At 41.9% G+C, this 22,093-nt stretch overlaps 1 protein-coding gene, 1 long non-coding RNA gene and 1 pseudogene across 3 annotated transcripts; 1 reads left to right on the top strand and 2 right to left on the bottom strand.

Moving 5' to 3' along the window:
• Positions 1-1,789: 1,789 nt before the first annotated feature.
• On the top strand, positions 1,790-4,027 carry LOC148723640 (uncharacterized). The gene is made up of 3 exons (XM_088733608.1): positions 1,790-1,980; positions 2,160-2,242; positions 2,374-4,027. Exons 1-3 carry the CDS (start codon positions 1,812-1,814, stop codon positions 2,632-2,634), a joined length of 513 nt encoding a protein of 170 aa, XP_088589734.1. The 5' UTR covers positions 1,790-1,811; the 3' UTR covers positions 2,635-4,027.
• LOC148723641 (uncharacterized) lies at positions 3,958-6,250 on the bottom strand (annotated as a pseudogene). The gene is made up of 2 exons (XR_015991818.1): positions 5,619-6,250; positions 3,958-5,299 (listed from the first exon to the last, which is right to left on the bottom strand). The product of XR_015991818.1 is annotated as an uncharacterized LOC148723641 (transcript).
• An 11,529-nt stretch (positions 6,251-17,779) lies between these two features.
• On the bottom strand, positions 17,780-19,286 carry LOC148723642 (uncharacterized). The gene is made up of 2 exons (XR_015991956.1): positions 18,705-19,286; positions 17,780-18,036 (listed from the first exon to the last, which is right to left on the bottom strand). It is a non-coding gene; the product is annotated as an uncharacterized LOC148723642 (long non-coding RNA).
• Positions 19,287-22,093: the final 2,807 nt, after the last annotated feature.

The following is a 22,093-nucleotide window of genomic DNA, read 5'->3' on the forward strand; positions in this document are numbered from 1 at the left end:
AAAAACAAACAGAAAAACAAAACAAACAGGCAGACAGGCAGAAAACACTAACAAAAAAGGAAGAAACACCGGGGGAGAATCTGACTTCCGGTGCCAATCACGCGTGTGCTTTTGTTTTGAGACCGTGTTTCCTTTCCAGCTAAGAGCACATTTGCTTCCTTTCACATATCTGAGTTCGTTCCCTGTCATCCAACATGCGATACAGTTAAACGTGATAGCTGGACTGTAAATACCTTAGACGCTTTCTGTTGCGTAGTGCAAATAAAATAATGTGATCTCCACTACGAGAGATCGAACGTTCCAAGTAAAGTCAATAAGCTGGGCGAAGAAGAGTTCATATCGCCAAGTGCACTCTGAGGGAGCAAGAAGATTTCCACATGCCCCCAAGAAGCAAACGGACAAAGAGATCAAGGGGCGAAAGTGCGTCTGCAACTCTGGAGAGGCCACCAGGTTAGGGTTCAGCCTCTATTTTCTTCTTGTGCATTTAATTGTAATTGTAATGGTAATGTTGTTGTGTCTTTAGTTCGCTCATTAAAATACATTACGAACGTTACAGAGAGTAAAGATGTATAGATCGCTTACAATAATGATATAAAATCAATGGAAACATAGGATATAGAATGTTACTTAGCCTGATTCCATTCAAATGGAAATTCTTAAAACGTCCTGTATTAATCCGTGGTAATTGGCTTGTTTGTGCTGATCTTAACTTAATTCTCGGATGACTCTTTGACTTTGGGCACTCTGTTCCCCCCTGGACCGATTCCATTTTTGAATTCTTTTGAAAGTATTTTAACTACAAACTGCTGAGCAGCAGCACACAGCAAAGGGATCTTGTGCTCAATGGAGAAGTGGAGGCAAGAGCAAAAACTGAAATCAAAAGCATTTCAATCTCAAATCACCTTTTTTTATTTCTTTTTCTTTTTTCAAACATTTTTGTTTTGTTGTTTTGTTGTTTTGTTTTGTTTTTCTTTTCAACGATTCAATGGCTGTCGCTTTTGATTCCCGGGACCAACTCCTTTGATTTGCCTACCAAATTTAATGCGGCACTGGAGAGAAGTGGAACATCAAAATATGACGTAGGTCAATCTCAATCAGCACTCCTGTCTTCTCTTACAACAGCGGCCGTGTGACTCGGCACGATAGTGACAAGGAGGGGCCAGATGATGTCATGGGAGAAGCAAGGTACATTTACCATTTGAAATCATTTTTTTTATGTGCAATTCCATTGATACAAAGCGCCATTCGACAACAGTGGAGCGAATTTGGCGGTAATGAAGTGTTTGTGAAGACCTGTTCGTTCATGACACCTTTAGGCGCCGACCATTTAACTGTTGAGGGGGGAGAGGGCGGTCATCAAGAAATTTTTTTCTTTTTTCAAGCAATCTGCTGTGCAGGATAGTTTTCTTTTTCCGATTTTTTGGTACATTTTTTCTGTTACATTTGGGCTGCATGAAATGTCTTTCAAAATCTCCCCCCCACCCCAGAAGTTAAATAGTCGGCCCCTTAGTCACCGGGTCAGTTGGTCCTGTCGCCGACCAGTTTGACTCGCCACTAGAAGTTAGAGTACTTACATCAATGTATTTCAGTTTGTGATACGTCACAACTTTTATTTATGAACTGTCACCACAGAAATGCACCCCGAGTATATATAACCCTTGGACTCTCCAGATCTGATTGTTAATTCTCCCCTCTAGCTGCGACACATTTCGTTGTCAATACTCCAATATCACGCACCGCCATCTTGGATCGAGGGCCGCACCAAAACGAGGCTGGACGGGCATCCTGGACGACATGCTTGTTTAGCCAATATGGCTGAAGGTGGATTTTCTGCTGCGTGGTCGAAATCTCTCCGCAATGTTCCGTTTTTTGACGCCTCTTTTATCGAGACATGGCTTGAGACCGATGGAGAAATCCCGAAGAAGGTGGTAACTCGTGGTTATAGTAACTTCTGCGAAGGGTATATCTTCGATGTCGAAGGTAAAAGTTTCCTTTCAGTCTCAAATTTAACTGCAACACTGGTGTGATTTCACGCTACGCATGCTTCTTTAGGCATCTTAGATGGTGCTTTTTTTCGTTTATTGCACGATTCGCCATTCGAAATCTCTTGTGCAAAATCTATAGTGTATTAAACTTCCATATTCGCACTTTGCTTTCAGTAAAAACTCAGGATACAGAAGTAATTGTTAGAGCTCGAAGCTACAAATCACAGAAAAAAAATGAAGAGCCATGGAGGTTACAGGTAAGCTTATTTATAATACTTAAGTTTTGTCTCAGCTCGAACTTTGCTTGATGTAATTTTCATACGAGTTAATTCTTAAAACATACACACACACATTCACAGCAGATATTTATCCATTTAATTTTTTTTAGGTTGAGATATCAAGGACTCCCGAAGTTAAAATAACCAGTACCTCCTGCAACTGTGAAGCAGGTGCAGGGCTCTGTAACCATGCAATAGGGCTGGTTTACCTCCTTGAGCATTATAGAAAACTGGGCTTAAAAAGTGTACCTCCTGCCATGTCAAAAAACAAGTCTACCACAAACATGGCACGTTCCTCAAAGGACAGCAGGAATCAATCCCCGCGAGGTGCAAGAGGTGCTGGTGCAGCAAGTGAAACCACCGAGCAATGATGCAACACAAAAAAAGAAAATACGCAGGTTAGATGGAGTACGGTCCACTCTGTATAATCCGATTCCAGAACATTTTGGTTCACCCAAAATCATTGATTCTATGAGAGACATTTTCAAACAATATGAAGACATGCAAGTAAACAGTATTGTTCCAGAAACTGAAAGTTTGGACCATGTGAATAGTAAACTAGGGAGAGTAGCTCATGGCTCAGTTATATCATACCAACAACGTCAGAACACAACCAATGATCCTAAAATTCACATTAATGTTGAGGGGCCACAGGAGCCACTGCCTTTTGGTGTACCATTGCTTAAAAACAATTATACATTTGTGCCTACTTTGGCAGAACTTAACTTTGCTGAAGGGCTTAGTGTCTCACAAGCACAATCCTGTTTATATGAGGAAGAAACAAGGGAGCAGTCTGACACTCAGAAGTGGCATGATCTGAGGGCACAGAGGCTATCTTCGAGTAAATTTAAAGATGTTTGTGCCCGAAGGGCTGACTTTGAATCACTGGCAGTAAGACAACTAAAGAAGACTGTGCAAACTGCAGCCATGAGGCATGGTATAAATACAGAAGAAGAGGCAGCGTCTGCATATGCTGACAGTGGAGATTGCAATGTTTTCCCTGCCGGGATTGTTATCAACCCATCATGTCCACATCTGGCTGCCTCTCCAGATCGAAGGGTCTATGATCCCTCTGAAAACAATCCCTGGGGGCTGCTGGAAATCAAGTGCCCTATTACGGATTCAATCTCGCAGCTGAAATATCTGAAATGTGTAAATGGGGTTTATAAACTTCGAAAAACACATAGCTATTACTACCAGATCATGGGACAGATGATGTTGACAGGTTGTGAATGGGTAGATTTTTATGTTTATTGTAAATCTGACTTTCATTTAGAAAGAGTGAGGTTTGATGCAGAATTTTGTTCAGAGATGAAGATGAAATTAGACAAATTTTATTTTGAATACCTCCTCCCTGAACTGTAAAAAAAAAAGTGGGGGCATATCCTGCTTTGTGAGGCATAGTTAAAAAAATCTGTATGACTAAGCCTAATGTTTTGATAAGTGCTTGAAATAGGATGTATGCTGCAGCAGCAGAGACAAATAATTTATGAAAGGATTTAGGATTTTTGGACTAAGTACATGTAACCAACTCATGTGAGCTGTATAGAGAATGTGATTTCGAACCTCCCTTACAAGGGGGCACCACCTCTATCCTAAAATCTTCTTGTGGGGGGGGGTAAGGAAATGTAATGGAACTACACAATACTAACAGGCAAGTTATAGTTTCAATATAGTGGCCCTCTAAAGTTTGTGAGAAGGCAGCAAATTGTCCATATTTGGTTTACTGAACCAGCCAACGAAAGTGGCAAAACTTTTTCAAAAATTTGGTATTCTTTGATTCGTCTGATTGCTCGCTCGACGTGAATACGGAGGCGGGCAATTTGTTGTGTTTCTGTTACTTCTTTTGAGGTCAACTGCAAAGACTTTGTCTTAGACAGGAAAGGAGGGATTGTCAATGTAGCTTTTAGGGGTTGTAATAAATCTTGAATCAGAAAACCCTTATCTGCCATGACCTCGTTTCCTTCTTCGATAAGTGACAAAATTCCACTACGCCTTGTTATCTCTTTTGTCTGATATACTTCCCTGATATAAAGAACTTACAAATGTTACTGCACCATGAGGAGCTATTCCCACGAGGCATTTAAGGGTGGTATGCGACTTGTATGCAGAGTAAAATTCTGAGTTCAGAACCTTAGAGCTAGGCCTTTGGACTTTGATCTCAGTGCAGTCTAGGATAACCCTTGTTTTAGGGTATGTGGTTTTGAAGCACTGAGGCATACTATTTTTTATCTGAGCAGTTGTGGATCAAATTGCCACTTGGCCAAGCATTGTATACAGAAAATTTGCCCAAGTTAAAATGATTCTGCTGACAGTACTTGTGCTAATATTGAATCTTACTCCTAAGTCTGTCTCCAGCAATCCCAACCTTAGTCTGATCATAAATAAAAACAGTTGGTCATAGAGTGACAATGCAAAATTGCCACTGCTGCGCCTCCGCTTGTAGTTTTCTTTGCCTCGTTCACGCTGAATCTGGGACCATTTTATCATGGTTTTAGCATAAGGTTCAACCCAGCTATAAAAGCTATGAAATCGTTCCTTTGATACAAAGCCTGTGTAAAATGTCAGCAATTCAGAATCTTTGGAAATGTTTTCAGCTCCAAACCTGGTCCCTTTTAGATCTTCCACCTGTTGCTCTAAATCACTGATTTGTGCTTTAAGGATTTCAATTTGTTCCACTGCACTCAATTCGGCGGGTTCTATGTTTTCGTTTTCCGGTTCGTCTGTAGCCATTTCTTCCATTTGCTCATCACTAGCACTGGCTCCCTGGCCTCCTGATCCAGTCTCCCCTTCCTCCATTTTGACATCCTGCTGGAATGAATCGACCAAAGATTGTCGTCGCTCCTCTTGTTCTTGCTGTTCTGCCATAGTTTTTAACTCTTGTAGTTTATTTTGTGGGCGGTCTTGGCTGGACTTTGTCCACTGAAACTGCGAAGGCACAACTCCTGGTTTCAGACGTATAAGCCCTGTTATAGTCTTAAACATATCGCTTGGCTTGAAGTGAGCAGAACACACTAGAGTAGAGCCTTTCTTGATCTAGGAAACAAGTTTAACACTCTGAATTAAATCGCTGATAACAAGGGAGAATCTCATGGAATATTAATAATCATATTCGAGTCAATGAAAACAAACAAACCGGTGCCATGTGCGTTTGACAGTTTCAGCCAAAATCGACCAAAATCTAATGTAATGAGTCTATAGTTCCTCTGGATATGAATCGAGTACGCAATTCACGTGTAAGAAGCAAGTAAGACGGGAACTAACTGAGTCTTAAATCGAAAAACTTCCCGAACATATATATCAAAAGTGCACACGTGCGTTTGACAGCTCGCTGTAGTCACGACTCGACACTCACCTGAAAAAGCGTCCCTTCATCTCGCTTTATCGCGGCAATCCACTTCGATCTCTGTGAAGAATTTTTAGGAAAGTTGAAAAACGACAAATTCTGACCACTTTCGTTTCGTTTGTCGTTCGTACAGTAATTTACACAGCAATGATCGTGAGCCATATTTGCGAGTTATTTCCACTCAAACCCCATGTAACGCAACCCTCCAAATGACCGCATGCCCGTCCACCCTCGTTTTGGTGCGGCACTCGATCCAAGATGGCGGTGCGTGATATCGGTGTATTGGTCACGAAAATTTGGTGCTCAATCAAGGTAAGCCACCCTCTTGGACCTGCCTGATTAATTGCAGTATTCTCACCAGCTGGTTAACGGGATAAATGTATGGGATACTATAGGGAGAAGTTAAATGCAAATCACCTCTGGGAGAGTCCAAGGGTTAATTAACGCAGTCGTTTAGTTGCTAATGAGGGATATCCGAGGCATTTGAAGGCTAACTTGGCTCGATAACTTGATGGTCAAACCATTGCATTTCTGGAATGAGAATGAACCCTTTCACTCCAGTGACGATGGTGATAGAAACAACAGTACTAGTGACGGTTCATAGTAACAATTTGTGGATCAGTGACATCATTCTAAAATCGATCTAAGAATAGACATTTTCTCCTCGTCTCGCCGACGCCTTGAGAATTGTTGAGCAGACTGACATCGTGGGAGTGGAGGGGTTCATGGATTTTCAACAAGAAGAGACTCGTTACGTGTACGAACGATCGACGGCATATTAAAAAGGCTGAAGGAAACACAAAAACGAAACAAGCAACTAAGAATCTACTAACAATAGTCACCAGAAGTGCATGTCAGTGGGGTACCCTCGCGGTGATGTCTTTTCAATTTTTTTTGTTTTTGTCACACACAGCCAAGAGTTTCTTGATGACAGCTCGATGGTGGAGTGGGACTCTCTGGCCACACCCATGGCCCTCGACAACAGCATTAGAGCATGACAGGAACGCCCGTCTACCAGCCGGCTGATCAGACTGTACTTCCCAGTTGGTCTAGCCGTATCTCCAGAAGAACGCAGGGCATTCAACTTCCAGCTGTTCCTCTTTGACAGCTTAAGGCTGCCACAGGGGCTTTTCCCAGAGGATGTTGATGATCAGTTCAATTCAGAGACCTACACCAGTGCTGGGACTATTGCGCCTGCTACGTGGCCAGCCGAGAAAAATGGTGCGAGCAACAGCCGCGCTCTACCGACAGAAGCCAGGAGATGAGGGGTGAGCTCTCCAAAGACACCATATTCCACCAGGCGGGCCGTGCCCTGAGCGATAAAATGCAAATGGGAAATGAGTGGTTCGACCATGATTTGGAAGATCTCCGTGTGGACGATTTTGGCAACGTCATGCATATTCGTGCCCCTTACTGGAGTGACATCTCCACGGAATGCACACACAGCTTCCCACATTGACTAATAGCCCACTCTCATGGGGGCCTGCTGCCAGGAAATGTTGTGGTTGCAGCGCATATCTCCAATCACGCAGTGTGTAGCATGTCTACAGGTAAGACAAACAGTCCACAATCAGTCTCCCCATCTGTAATGGTTTTCTTATACAGGGCCCCTGTAAAAAGAGAAGCCCTCTTGCTTGTTCGTCTGTCTCTTTTCTGTTTTTTGTTTTCCCTTGCTTTTTTTCTTTTACGTTTCTGCTTTTTTTCCCCGGGGTTTTTTCGATTTTTCTTTTTTTCTTTGTTTTGTTGCGTCTTGCGTTGTTTTTAATTTCTCATTCTTTTTCTTGCTTCAATCTTGCAGGAGACAAAGCTGCCTTCACTTCACAAACGATGCTCGAGGGGCTGGGGTTGACCACATGCGAACTGATGTTGGCTCGCACCAGTGCGATAAAACACGTTGGCAGACACGACAAACCGGCCCACCTGGTCGATCTGATGATGCAATTTGGCCTAGACTTCTTGACCCTAACACCCCTGACAACTGAGCAGGCAAAAGGCCTGAGGAGGACCTCCACAGATCACTGGCAGCAACTCCTGCTCCAGTCTCCACCAAAGTCAGAGGAAGACGAGGCAGGAAGCAGTTCTGACGTAGAGTCTCAATTGTCGGTGGACTGGGACATTGCTGGAGAGTTGCAAACCTTGCCACCGGGCGGACTGGGCGGACTGGGCACTGAGGGACACGACACCGGCATCAGGCAGCACGTGGAGAGTCTGGTTCAGTGTTTCATGTCTACCACCGTTGTGATCGAGGAGCTCGGTGTTGGGGCTGGGCCAGGAACAGAGCCGCACCGGCAAAGCCGGCAAGGCCCGGAGAGCGGCAGCTCTGGCTATCGACAGAGTAGGAGATGGACAACTCCACGGTGGGCCGTGCTCCCCCAGGAGACAAGTACCTTGCATGTCAGTGGCCAAGAGCCATGAGAGGCCACCTCTCCGCCGCCCCCTGCAGGAGATCCTCGACAAGCCCTTCTAGCCCTGCCAGGAATCCGTGCTTCGCGCATTCCCAGTGAGGAATCCCTGGACAGGCTTGAACAGTTCTAGAGAGCCAACCAGCCCTGTGACCCCACACCGGTAAGCTGGAATGAGAATAAAAGAAACGAGTCACTGAAGGAATTATGATACGATATACAGCACCAAATTCGTGATGGGGAACTGTACGTCAGAGAGTAAGGAGAATTTATCGGCGAGATCTTGAGTCTAGATGGGGTTATGGCTAGACCGAGTCACTGGGAGACTAGATGGACCCATGTTTTCATTTCATTTCTCTCTTTCTTCAGCGGTAGGTTGCATGAGCCACCAAGGAGGAGAGGCAGAGTACGGCACAGGAGAGCTACCAAGAGGTACACGTTCAAACAGTCGCAGCCAAAGTGTGCTCGTTATGGACCACTTCAAAACGAAACTGCACATGCCTGGGAGAACCAGCAGTGCACCCCTCGCAAGGTGAAGACGATGAAAACTGCCTGTACTGTCTATGCGACGAAGGAAGGCGGGGAGGTCGAGGGAGTCGTAGAGCAGTGCTTGAACCAGGACTGCATCGTGTGCCAGTTGATGAACAAATTGGACCCACTCACACTCGTGGGACTTGGCCTGAAGTGTAACCCACACTTGGCTGCCATGCTGGAACTTGCCCCCTCCATCACACGTCTGCTGAACTCTGGCGAAACCCCCGAGGAGAGAAGGCCATCCCTTGTCCATGCATTGCGCGAGCTTCTTGGCTGTTCCGTGACCAAGCTTCGAAGTGTGGCCAACGCGGGTTTCCTTTGCATGCTGTATCTGCCGCTGAAGCACTTGCAACTTGAGAGAGGCTGGAGAGATGTCTGGAGTCACCTGTCCAAGGTGGGCACAGCCATTGGTCACCATGAGGACCGCCAGAGCCAGCTGGCCGCCCTCATCTTTCTCCTTCAAAGATGTGTTCGTGGCGAGGACCAGAAATGGTTGTGGTATTTGCAGTGGGACGACCCTGAGGAGGAACAGAGAATTCTCACCCAGGTCTTCTCTGGCTGCTTTGAGCAGACTGCCACCATTCAAACCCTTTGAAACCCTGAGAGCGACAAGCATACGCTTTCTCTCCACGGTGGTAGAGCCGAGTCATTCAAGAATATCACGAGAAGGTAGGAAACGATTGCCAACCCAGAAAACTCTGCTAGGGAAACCAATTGTCCTTCCCGGTGCCAAAAGAAACGTATAGAGAGATTCGGATAGCAATTAGAGATAGGGTTCGATTAGAGAGTAAAAAAACATTGTGTTTGAACACCAACCGGGTGAACTGTAGACCGCTTGGCGGCTAGGCTTTAAACAAGAATACTCTGCTGTGTTTTTTGCTCGTCAAGTGCCGACGTTAGAGTTGCGTTTTTGCTGGGCAATGACTCTTGGAAGTGCAAACGTTTCAAGTTTAAAAAAAAAAAAGCCCATTCGAAATTCACAAGGTTCTGAAAACAAACAAAAAACAGACACACCAAAAAACAAGAAAAAAAACCGGAATTGAAGGTCAAGTGTTTTTGGAATACAGCTAAAACCTGTGTGTAAGAACCTAGTAATAAAGAACCTTTTTGGCAGAAATTTTGTATGTCAATAGCCAAAACAGCATGAACTGGAACTCGCTTTTGGCTATGGATGAAAGCGATCTGTGTAGGATTATAGATTACTTTCATCAAGGGTATGAAAATACAGTTATTATCGATTTTTATAAGGAGCAGCATGGTACTGTCATAAGTTCGCTGCAAAACATGGTTTCGGAAAGGTGAACCAGCAAGAGATGAAACGAGTGTTGGCGGGAAACTAACAACTATTACCCAGTCTTCCTTGATGTTGCGTTCCAATTTTTTTGTTTGCGTTTTATTTTTTTTATTTGCGTTGCATATTTTATTTGCTGCAGTATTTTTGTTTGTGTTGCATTTTTTATTTGCTGCGGTACTTTTTTTCTTTACGTTTTGATTTTTTATTTGCTGCAGTATATTTTTTATTTGCTGCAGTATATTTTTTGTTTGCGTTGAGCCTTCTGGGCCACCGTAGTGACTCCATACTAGACTCTTTAAATTTGCGCAAAACATTTCGACAAATATCTTAAGTTTGGAAAACAAAGAGACCTAAAAATTAGAGAGTTATTTCTTAACTTATCTCCTATAACATTGAAATTTCTTAACTGATGCACTGAAGATCTCTCTGTCGATGCGTGACAGCGAAAACAAGCAGTTGCTGACAGATAAAAATCATCGCAGTAATAAGAAAACAAAAAAAGACTTACTATACAGAACAGTTAAATAGCGCACCAAGAGGAGAAGTAAACTCAAAATGCTCATGAGACATAGCGAATCTGGCAATGAATAAGGCAGCCGAGTGATCTAGTCCAAGTGATATCTGCTTTTAATTTGTTGAAATAACCAAGATTAACTGATAAGTAAACGATATATATTACCTTGTGGACCTCAATGGGTAATGTGTATTTCCTGGACAATTTGACACGTATTCATCAATAACAATTGATACTGATCTGGTAGCAATCGATCCGCGAAATGGCAGTTACCCATGCATGGTCTCAAGTTCCTGTTCAAACAATAAAGTTTCCATTCTGCATGTATGAGTGTTAATGTGTGCACACCATTTCCTAGAAAAGGGTCACTTGCCCGTTTGATGTAACTAAAGAACAACTGGACAAATAAAAAATTGTGTTTAGCGCATTTGCAGGAAACGATCCCAAAATTGTTTAACTATGAATATAAATGTCCCGTAGCGACAGGCCTAGGTGACATGGGTGTGCCGTGAAACAAAAGCCTTTTATTAGGACATAAATCATATACACGTCGGTCAGTTTCATTTGCGGCGTGGTTTCGCATCATCGAAGGACATATTAGTGTAGCAAGCACTTAAGTCTTTTAGATTAAGCCTTCAACTCTACGAGATGAACCACAGCAAGCGCGCTTTCCAAAGAACTGTTGTCTTTCTGGATAAACAGCACAGAAGTGTGCCAAACAAGACTGAGCTGGGCAGGCTCACTACCGCCAAGCGGATTTCTGATTTATCATTTACAAAGGACGACAGCTCTTCCCAAATCGGAGAATTACTGGTGAGAGCATTTCCTCCCCTTACAAGAAAAGACCTTAGCAGGTAAGTGCTGCTGCCTACATAATCTGTATTGTAGGCTAGAAAAATGGTTCCAGGGAAAAGAATGAGAAATACCGTAATAAAAGAGGCGAGATTGGCTGTAAAGGTGAATGAAAGAAAACTAAGGTTGCTATAATATATAATCCTTTAGATGTCTTGCAATTACTAATAACATTGAGAATTTTTCGCCAAGTGAGAGGATTTATTGCATTTAAAATTGGTTACAAGGCAACACTTCGAACAACTTGCCAGTTTGCAATCATTTATGACAAGATAAAAAAATTAAATGAAATGTTGGCCAATTTTCTTAAGAACATCTTAGATGATAATCTTCCTTGTTCCACTGCACATTGAATTATTTAAACTTACAATACTCTTTCATGTGACATACTGTGCAATGTTTCTGTCATTGTTACAATCTAAGCAAATACCACTAAAACAAAATAATGTCACAGTGCATGCAAAATTAATGTATGTACCTTGCAGAAATAAACCCAGAGTTCAATTCAATTAAACAGAAAAAGTTAGTGTGGGTAACTACAATCACCTTTCTTTCATTACTTTATTACACTAGCTTGGAAATAATAACATCGTATGCGAGAGGGCATGCAATGAGGACAGAGGCAACTGCCCTTCAAAGTGGCGTGCAGCTCATGAACCACTTTGGTGGAAGTAGAAGGAAAAAGATCTTTATATTTCTACTAAGTCAAGGTCTGTGTATATTTGAAGTGTTACTTATGTCAACAAACCTTACATATGCACAATGTGTTTAAATTGTTATCGTCAAATGGAGCATAATTATGTCTTGGGCAATCTTTCTGTCATAATTGAATTGAATTTAATTTAGTTTTCTATGACCTTGTCTTTATACTCGATACTTTATTTATTTAATATCTAAGTAAGGTGTCTTTCCCTGCACCCTTGCAACTTCTAGCACAAATTAATAGGAAAATAATAAACCTCCGGTACTACACAGAACTTTCAGAAGAAATTGGTCATTTGTTACCTCATCACCCTAGGAATAGTGATGTGCATGACTACTGCAATTTTCCAAATATTAATGGAGTAACAGAGGCTGGCTATATCAAAATGCATACCTTAACATGAAACAATTGAAAGTTTGATGGCTTTTATGTCATAATGGTATCCACAAACACTTGCAACAATCTCCTAAAAGCCCACTTCCAGTCAAATTTATAAAATTTATAGATTATAGACATTTGATCACTACATGTACATGCATAACCTGTTCTCTCACCACAGCTCTGTCATCTTCCACTTCATCATCCACATCCACTTCCACATCTTCATTGTCCACAGTCAGTTTACCACCAACATCTGGAGCCTCTTCAACACCTTCAGCATCTGCAACCCTTGTACCACCAACATCTACAGCCACTTCTACACCTTCATCAACAGTCAATTTACCACCAACATCTACAGCTACTTCAATATCTGCACCATCTGCAGTCACTGTCACATTGGGACGTCATGCGTGACACGCATGCTCTATGACATTACTACATAATGGCTCGCACGCGGTTTTTGCTTTGCTTTTCGACTCCTATCTTTTGACATGGTGTCAGGAGTAAACTATGGATAGTTTTCACAAGCTTAGCGCCTTGAGTCTCGATGGAAACACATCAGAAAATTGGCGGCGATTTAAGCAGCAGTTTGATATCTACTTAACTGCTTTGGGAAAAGGAAACAAAGCTGATGAGGTCAAGATTGCTATATTGCTAAACTTTGCAGAAGACGCCATTGAGGTCTTCAATACATTTCAGTTTGCCAAAGGTGACAAGCACAAGCTGGACAAAGTCCTTGAGCAGTTTGAGCAGTACTGTGACCCCAGGAAAAACGTAGTGTTCGAGAGGTATCAGTTTTGGCAGATAACACAGGAAGATTCCGAAACTGTGGATCAGTTTGTCACACGCTTGAAAAACAAAGTGAAATCTTGCGAGTACCCGTCGCCGGTTGATGACATGTTGCGAGACAAATTCATGTTTAGTAGACGAGATCTTCAAGTTAGGAACGCTTACTGAGAGACGAGAAGCTTACACTGGAAAAAGCAATTTCTATGGCAAGATCGTGCGAGGCTTCGAAAGAACAGATTAAAGCAATGGGTCCTACGGAGCAAAACAATGCAAATTCGACCGTGAATGTAATTCAAGCAGGCGGCGGCAGCGACAGATTGAAGAAGAACCCTTCGCGTCGCTCAAGACCAGGTTCGGGCTCACAAAAAGGAAAGTGCACGTTTTGTGGTTCTTCCCACTCGTGGGGCTCCTGCCCTGCTTTCGGAAAAACGTGTGACTACTGCCAGAAGAAGGATCATTTTGCGAATGTTTGCCATAAGCGACTACGAGATTTTGGCGGGAAAACAGTACACGCAGTCGTTGAATCGGAGTGCAGTGACAACAAAGCCGATTTGCTAACTTTCTCAGTGGAGTCCAGTGCGGAAGATCCTTCTAAAGACAGGTGGCACGTCTCGCTCAAGATCGTCAATACCAATGTGAATTTCAAAATAGATTCGGGGGCTGATTGTAATGTCATCTCCAAGTCGTTGTTTGATCGGCTTCCAGTGGATCCCAGACAGTCCTGCCAATGCAAAGCCAAAATAAAAGTGTATGACGGACATCGAATCACACCTTGCGGCAAGGTCAGCCTAACTTGCGAGTATAAGGGAAAATTCACAGTGATAGACTTCATACTTGTTGAGCAAGATCTACCATCCATTCTTGGATTGAAGTCCTGTCTCGATAAAGGCCTGATAAAGAGAATTTACCGCCTTGAAGAAGAGAACCTGGAATCTGAATATGCAGACATGTTTGAGGGCTTGGGTGAGATCAAAGGCATCCAGTACAAGATTCAAATTGATCCCAATGCCACCCCTGTTGTGCACCCTCCCCATCGGATTCCTGTGGCCCTTCGCGAACCTCTTAGAGAGGAACTTCAGAGAATGGAAAAGCTGGGAGTCATTAAGAAATGTACAGAACCCACTGCCTGGGTACATAGTCTTGTTGTTGCTAAGAAGAAGAATAACAAACTCAGAGTGTGCATGGATCCTAGCGATCTCAATCGTGCCGTCATGCACGAACATTTTCCCATGCAGACCGTGGAAGATGTGATTAGCAGAATGCCCAGTGCAAAAGTGTTCAGTGTCCTTGATGCTAACCATGGCTTTTGGCAGGTTAAACTAGCCACGGACAGTAACAAGCTAGCTACCTTTAACACCCCATTTGGCCGGTATAGCTATACACGTTTGCCATTTGGGATAGCATCGGCTCCAGAAGTGTTCCAAAATGTTATGTCTCATTTGTTTCAGGACATTGACGGTGTTGAGGTAATTGTGGATGATCTGGTTGTGTGGGGAAAAGATGTGGGGCAGCATGATGTGAGGCTTAGACAGGTGTTGGACCGCTGCCGTGAGCGTAACCTCAAGCTTGACAGGGAGAAATACCATTTTTGAGTATCCGAAGTTCATTATGTGGGCCACGTGTTGAGTGCAGATGGTGTTAAGCCAGACCCCAATAAAGTTGAAGCAATAATTGCTATGCCAACCCCAGCCAATCGTGAAGACTTACGGAGATTCTTGGGTGTGCTAACGTAGTTATCTAAGTTCATTCCAAACATGTCTCAGAAGAGTGCCCCACTTCGCCAGCTGCTCCAGAAAGATGTCGAATGGTCCTGGGAACAAGTAGAGGATGATGCATTCACAAGTCTGAAAACTTCAATCTCATCAGCTCCAGTCCTCAAGTTCTTTGACCTGAAAGAACCAGTGACCCTGTCTGTTGATGCAAGCTCAAAAGGGGTTGGTGCTGTCCTTCTGCAGAATGACCACCCAGTTGGTTACGCATCCAAAGCCCTGACTCCCAGCCAAGAAAATTATGCGCAGATGGAGAAGGAAATGCTGGCGATCATCTTTAGGTGTGAACAGTTTCATGATTATTTATATGGGCAACGGGAGATTACGGTTGAAAGCGACCATAAACCGTTGGAAGCAATCCTGAAGAAGCCCATACATCAAGCACCCCTTCACCTTCAAAGAATGATTCTTAGGATTAAGCCTTACGCGGTTAAGGTTAAGTATATACCTGGCAGCAAACTGCCCTTAGCTGATACACTCTCCAGAGCATATTTACCCCACAACGGTACAGACCAACCTGATGAGTTTGAAATTCATGTCCTGGACTCTGGACATTTGTCGGAGATGATGTTTCACAAGTTGAGGGACAGAACTGAGAGTGACCCTGAACTTCAACAGTTGCAGAAAGTTGTCATGAGTGGTTGGCCGCAGATTAAAGTAGAGACACCAGTTGAGACAAGACCTTACTGGAACTACCGATATGAAATAAGCTGCTACGAGGGGTTAATGTTCAAGGGTGATCGCATAATTGTTCCCCATAGCCTGCGACCCGAAATACTTCAACGCATACACGCTGCTCACTTGGGGATAGAGAAGTGCAGAGCGCGAGCCAGAAGTGCAGTGTTTTGGCCAGGTATCAATAGTGTGATCGACGATTTGGTATCCAAGTGTAGTACCTGTCAGCAACACCAGCAAAGCAACCAGAGGGAGCCGTTGATTCCTCAAGAGGTCCCTGAGAGAGCCTGGGCAACAGTTGCAGCTGACATTTTCTACTAAAAAGGGAAAGACTATCTGCTTGTAGTTGACTATTTCTCCAAATATCCTGAAGTAGCCCGCCTCTCCTGTAAGAATAGTGAAGCAGTTATCTTGGCCATGAAAGATATGTTTGCATGTCATGGAATCCCTGAGAGGCTAATCGCATACAACATGCCTTTCAATAGTGTGAAATTTAAGGACTTTGCCAGTAAGTGGGAGATAGAAGTGGTAACCTCAATTCCACACTACCCGAGATCAAATGGTCTTGTGGAAAGAAACGTACAGACCGTTAAGTAGTTACTAAGGAAAGCTGATGAGTCAAAAGAGGATGCATTCCTCGCTTTATTAGAGTTCCGTAATTCCCCTATCAGTGGAATGAATGAATCCCCAGCAGAACTTCTTATGAGTAGAAAGCTTAGAACAAGACTGCCAATTTCCAAGAGCCTCCTTGAACCACAGCCTAGGTCTACTTCTCAGATTCATCACCACCTGCTGACACGTCAACAACGCCAGAAAGCACTCTATGACCGCGGCACTCGGCCACTTTCCGAACTATACGAAGGCGTACCTGTGCAAATGAAGCAGGGACAAGAATGGACACCCGCAGTGGTCATCTGACAACACCAGACTCCTCGTTCATACATTGTAGCGACCCCTGACGGAACCCAGATGCGTCGAAACCGCTTCCATCTTCAATAGACCAAGGAGGAGGCATCTCCAGTCCCAAGCCCAGTACCAAGCCCAGCATGGGTAGCAGGAGCCAGTGATGAGTCAAATCCATGTATGCAGCCAAGCACTGATGCTGGTATCGAAACATCAGAGATGGAAACACAGTCCGATCTCCCGCAAGAGTATCAACGTGTCAGAAGAAGTCTACGGGTCCCTAGACCACCAAAGCGTCTTATTGAAACTGCATAGAGATACACTGCCCAGCTGATCACAAGTTTAAGCTATAAGAACCTTTGGGGTGATTTTGTAGTTGTACACACTCGGAACATTGTGGACTGTTAGAACCTTGTTTATTTGTTAGAATCTCGTTTATGTTTTCACTTTTTTTTAAGAAGAGGAGATGTCACATTAGGATGTCATGTGTGACACGCATGCTCTATGACATTATTACATAACGGCTCGCACGCGGTTTTTGCTTTGCTTTTCGACTCGTATCTTTTGACAGTCACTTTACCACCAACATCTACAGCTGCTTCAGCATCTCCATCATCCACAGTCACTTTACTTTCCCCATCTTCAAGCAGCCTTGTATCTACACTGCCACTTGCACAAGCCTCCACATCCACTCCACTGGATCTGATGCCTTTGCCAGTTGATGGACGTAACGGGAAAAAATTTTTGTTATTATTTGAAATTAATTAAGCTTTTCAGATCCTTCGCAAAAATTTGAAAATATCGATAATTACAAGCCTGAGTTGAAAGGTATCTGCTTATACTACCAACAGCTTAGAGTTTGTCTTTCCCTTTGTAATTCAATTTACTGACTAGCTATGTTATTTTCAGTGGGTACACCTCATCCTGCCAATTGAAAGTGCTTAGATGAAAATCAAAGAAGTATGACAAGTTCTAATTTAATTCTGAATTTTAAGTGTAAATTGCTTTTGACATCATAGCTTCTATGCGAAGATATCTCACAGCAATGGCAACTGAAAATGCAAGAGGACTGACATCAGGTATAACTGCACGTTTATCTCACTTTTTTTTATTTGCTTTCTGGATTGGTGTTCTAAATGTGTATATGGGTGTATATAGGATGATTACAATTTAAATCTAATGTTACTCAACAGCTGAGATCTCAGACTTGTCAGATGAGTCCGATTCAAACCATGGCGGTGAGTTGGTGCAATTACAGTTTCAATTGCTCTTAATGAAGATACCCAATAAACTCAATAGGAGAACACTTCATCACTTCGCGCTTGCAGGCTTATAACACTTTCAGAAGGAAAACTCGTTTAAATTGTATTTTTATTGTAAACTGCTGTTATTAAGCTTCCTTCTGATGTACAGCTTGCAAGGATTTATGTGAAACTACTCTGAATACAAGTATTTTCCTGAACAACACCTTTGAAAGTGAAAAGTAACCTTTAGTTAAATTAAAGACCTTTCACAATTCTGCCGTAGACCTGATCTTGATGTCTGCACCTTTTTCTCTGTTAGGCCACAATACGGGACCATCCATTGTATCATCTGACTCGGAAGATGACACTAATGGTGAGTAAAAGGATGTTCAAGTAAGTTAAAACTATAGACTGCTGAAGCATTCTGTTATGTAGTAACCTACAGCTACAGGTATTCGTTCCAGTTCCAGTTAGACATATATAAATTTATTGGAAAAAAACCCTACCAATCTGAGTCACACATCACTCAAGAAAGGATATGGACAAATATGGTATTAAGTGCTTCAATGGACTCATAAATAATTGACTTATATAGGGATAACTACATATGAAAATTGGTGATTAGTCTGTATTGTCCTACACTGAGGTAAAGGAATTCCACTAATTTATTCATGTTTTTCTCGTTGCCATGCTCCCACCAATAACGTAGCTCCATTTTCTGCCTTTAAAAGCACACACAACCCACAATTCCTCTATTAGCTCCGCCGAAGGGCTAACGCTCGAAACGTCAGCTTTTGTAATCATTACGGTGGCTAATTTACCATTTCAACTTTGTTGATATATCCATATTATTTCGTTACTCCCACCGACGAAGCCCCAAACAGTTTCTTTCGAAACTATCAGCCTTTAAAGGAAATAATGATTTGTGGGATTATCATCTTTTACATCAAAGTACTTCCTATCTTTTATTTATTAATTTTTTTTTTTTGCAGAAGTGATAGTTTACTCAGAAGAGGCTAGACTCTGTAAGCTCACCTTGATGTCTTACTGAAATAAATGCAAATCAATTTCCTTTAATGCCTGTACCATGCTAACTTCCTTTTTTCCCATGCATCTGCTCAGAGAAAGATTACAAGAACCATTTTTAATAAAGCCAATGCATCTTTGTGTCTGCAGGCCATGTACTTTGGGAGATCATATCCCTGCAAGCATAACGCCCCAATCATTTAGTTTAATAAGTATATAAACTGTCATCTACATTATTCTTTATCAATGAACAAGCATACCTGTATTAATTATATTATTTTGTCTCTCTAGATGGCTATGTCACTGATGATCATTCGATATCAGGAGTAATAACAGGTATATTTGCGATGAATTTACCTCAGATAGTGCATTAAACAACAAACTGAGCATCAAAAGCACAGGTATACACAATGTCTAATCCTACTGAATACATTCATACACATTTACTAAAATCACTCTCCTCATGGGTATTCTTTATACAAGGCTAAAAGATTATGAAAAAAATTATTAAAATGTTTAAACCAAATGTTTTCAGTTGTTTGCCATCATCAGATGGCATCATCAGATGGCAAACAGCCGAAAACATTTGGTTTAAACATTTTAATAAGTTTTTTTCATAATCTTTTAACCTGGTATATAAGATATCCTTTATTAAGTGAACATTATGGAAACTCTCCTCATAATTCCCCATTTCTTATGGGTAAAGCTGTTCATAGCAGGACCAACGAGGTGCTACAATGCATTAATCTTTTGGAGGAAAGAGGCCAAAGCACAGCCATTTCATTTCTTATCCACTCTTTTAAGGAGGTAATTAGCTTGTTTAGCAGTATTTAGAAAAAGCCCACATAGGATGAGATCATCACTCATATCCTACCTTTTGATCGGCAGGGAAAAAGAAACTAATTGGCAGGTTAAACAAAAAAAAAACAGGAGCTACAAACAAGTCTGTCAAATAGAACCCGTTTTTCCCTTTGACCACCAACTGTGGGAAAATAGCTGTGAACAATTCAAATAGTACAGTCATGTTCATGAACATATCTTACTGTACTGTTTCTTTTTATCTTAGTTCACATGGCAAGCATCAGAGGATGTTCACATAATGGTGGCTGTGCTTTTGCCCTTTAGCTGTCCTCTTCTTAGCAAGAGAAGACTGGTAGGTTAGTTCACTCAGGCATTAGCTTTTGTTTTTTTATTGATTTTTCTCTGCCTACTCTGTCTCCACATTTTGTTTAACTCAAGTGTATTTGATATTTATTAACCTTCTCTGTATTTACGTTTTCAAGCATGCTCCACACTGTGGCAAACAGCCCAGATATTTACTTCTGGATTGCCAAAGACAGCAGCCATGAAGCTTATCATGGCTGTTGTTATTTTTCATATTAACATGAATATTAGGGTGATTTTGTGGATGTTATTATTAGCACAAGAGTGATTGTACTTTTCATTGCAGTCGGAGTGAAATATGGTGTTTCACAAAGCCCTGGCATTGTGGTGTTTGTTCTGGCCCCTTGCCATAGCAGAAACATGCCACAGTGTGTGGAAATCTTTGAGGGTAAGCATGATAATTTTGAAATTTGAAATTTATTTTGTGGTAATGTGAATGACACCTTTCATTTTTAAAAGTGTATCATTTGTTATCAAGGTCGTGACTGAGGTAGATTAATTTGCAAGCTCTTCTCTTTGCTTCACCCATACTCTGATTATCCATAGATTGTTTATGATACCCCCCCCCCCCGCAAAAAAAACCAACAAACAAAAAAGGGAAATGTACATGTCCCAAAAACATTTTTTTCTAACTTCCATGTTCAACAAACACAAAATTTCCTCTGAAGGAATCTCTGCAAGGTCTTTAATAATCATCCCTACAACAAGAATAGCTTCGATCTCTTAGTCTTTTTAACACTAACATGTTTTGTACCTTGTACCTTACAAGAAGCAAACTTGGATCATGCGGGCCTTCAAGATTCCATTGGCAGAGCACAGGCTCTATGTTCTGCCACGAGGGATGAGCGGTATGGAATGCAAACTTTCAGCTATTTATGAATTCACAATTAAAAAGATTATAAAATCTAAAAAATGAGAATGAAAGGTACTGACATGTACCGGTTTTTCTCTCAACAGGAAAAAGTTGGATGACTGGCAGAAACAAAGAAAACGTCAAGAGCTACAGTACCAGGTACACAAGACCCCCCCAGTTTTGAATTCAATTCGAAAGGATACACTTACAAAATCACATTACTTTAATTTTACTCCCTGTTATATCCATTAGAACACTTTAAATATAAAAACACGCATTACAGTCCAGCCCCAGCAATAACACCAACACTGCTAGAAGCTCCCAGGGAACCAGCTCCAACAATACTGTAAACAATCAGAAACGTACTCCCATTAGTTATCTCAAAGGATTTAGTTTTAATACCTATTATACCCCTCAGAACACTTTAATTTTTAAAACAGGCATTACAGTCCAGCCCCAGTAGTAACACCAACACTGCTAGTAGCTCCCAGGGAACCAGCTCTAACAATATTGTCAACAATCAAGATAAAACCTCTCTAAGTTATCATCTGCTTTCTCTTTACTCTTAAGTTTAAGTACATGTAAGGTTTGGAAAAATGAAGAATGAAATGTACTCACATCAGTCATCTCAAACTAAACACTTACCAAATCGTGCTATTTTAATTTTACTCCCTAACACACCCATTAGAACACTTCAATTTTTAAAACAGGCAATACAGTCCAGCCCCAGCAGTAACATCAACACTGCCTGCACCTCCCAGGGAACCAGCTCTAACAATATTGTCAAAAATCAAGAGAAAACCTCTGTAAGTTATCATCTGCTTTCTCTTTACTCTTAACTTTAAGTACAAGCTTTTGGGAGTTTATCTGGATCAGGAACTAACATGGTAAGAACACATAACAAATCTCTAGTCATTGTGTTACAGTGCTTTAACAGTACTACGGACACTAAAAAACTTCACACCATACCAAGTAAGAAAATGACTGGTGGAAAGTCTTATACTCTCTACACTGGATTATTATAACGTTGTGTTTAGTCCTCTCCCAGAGTACCAGACCGAAATATCGGCGAAACAGGCAGAAGACTAGGTGACCGATTCTGAGAACACCTTTGAGACGTGGAAAGGAATGACAAGGACACATCGAAACCAGTCACTAGGCATTTTAATTTGCCTAATCATTCTAAGCAACATATGGCAATCTGCGATCTTTCCTTACACTTAGGTAGCACGGAAAGCCGTAAAAATCTTGAAAAGCTCATCTTTCAAACCAGCAGTCTAAATCCCACAGGGAGAAACGAACGCTTTTCATTCCACTAATTTACTCCTGTTTTTCTCATTGCCATGTTCCCACCAATAACGTAGCTCCATTTTCTGCCTTT

This window comes from Stylophora pistillata, chromosome 9 (genome assembly GCF_964205215.1).
Source record: "Stylophora pistillata chromosome 9, jaStyPist1.2, whole genome shotgun sequence".
Taxonomy (NCBI): domain Eukaryota; kingdom Metazoa; phylum Cnidaria; class Anthozoa; order Scleractinia; family Pocilloporidae; genus Stylophora; species Stylophora pistillata.

What these genes read in the sequence shown, in the direction of transcription:
- LOC148723640 (XM_088733608.1), top strand. Translation starts at nt 1,812, where the DNA reads ATGGCTGAAGGTGGATTTTCTGCTGCGTGGTCGAAATCTCTCCGCAAT. An exon ending in GTATATCTTCGATGTCGAAG is followed by an intron (nt 1,981 to 2,159) that starts GTAAAAGTTTCC and finishes CTTTGCTTTCAG; the next exon opens with TAAAAACTCAGGATACAGAA. An exon ending in AAGAGCCATGGAGGTTACAG is followed by an intron (nt 2,243 to 2,373) that starts GTAAGCTTATTT and finishes AATTTTTTTTAG; the next exon opens with GTTGAGATATCAAGGACTCC.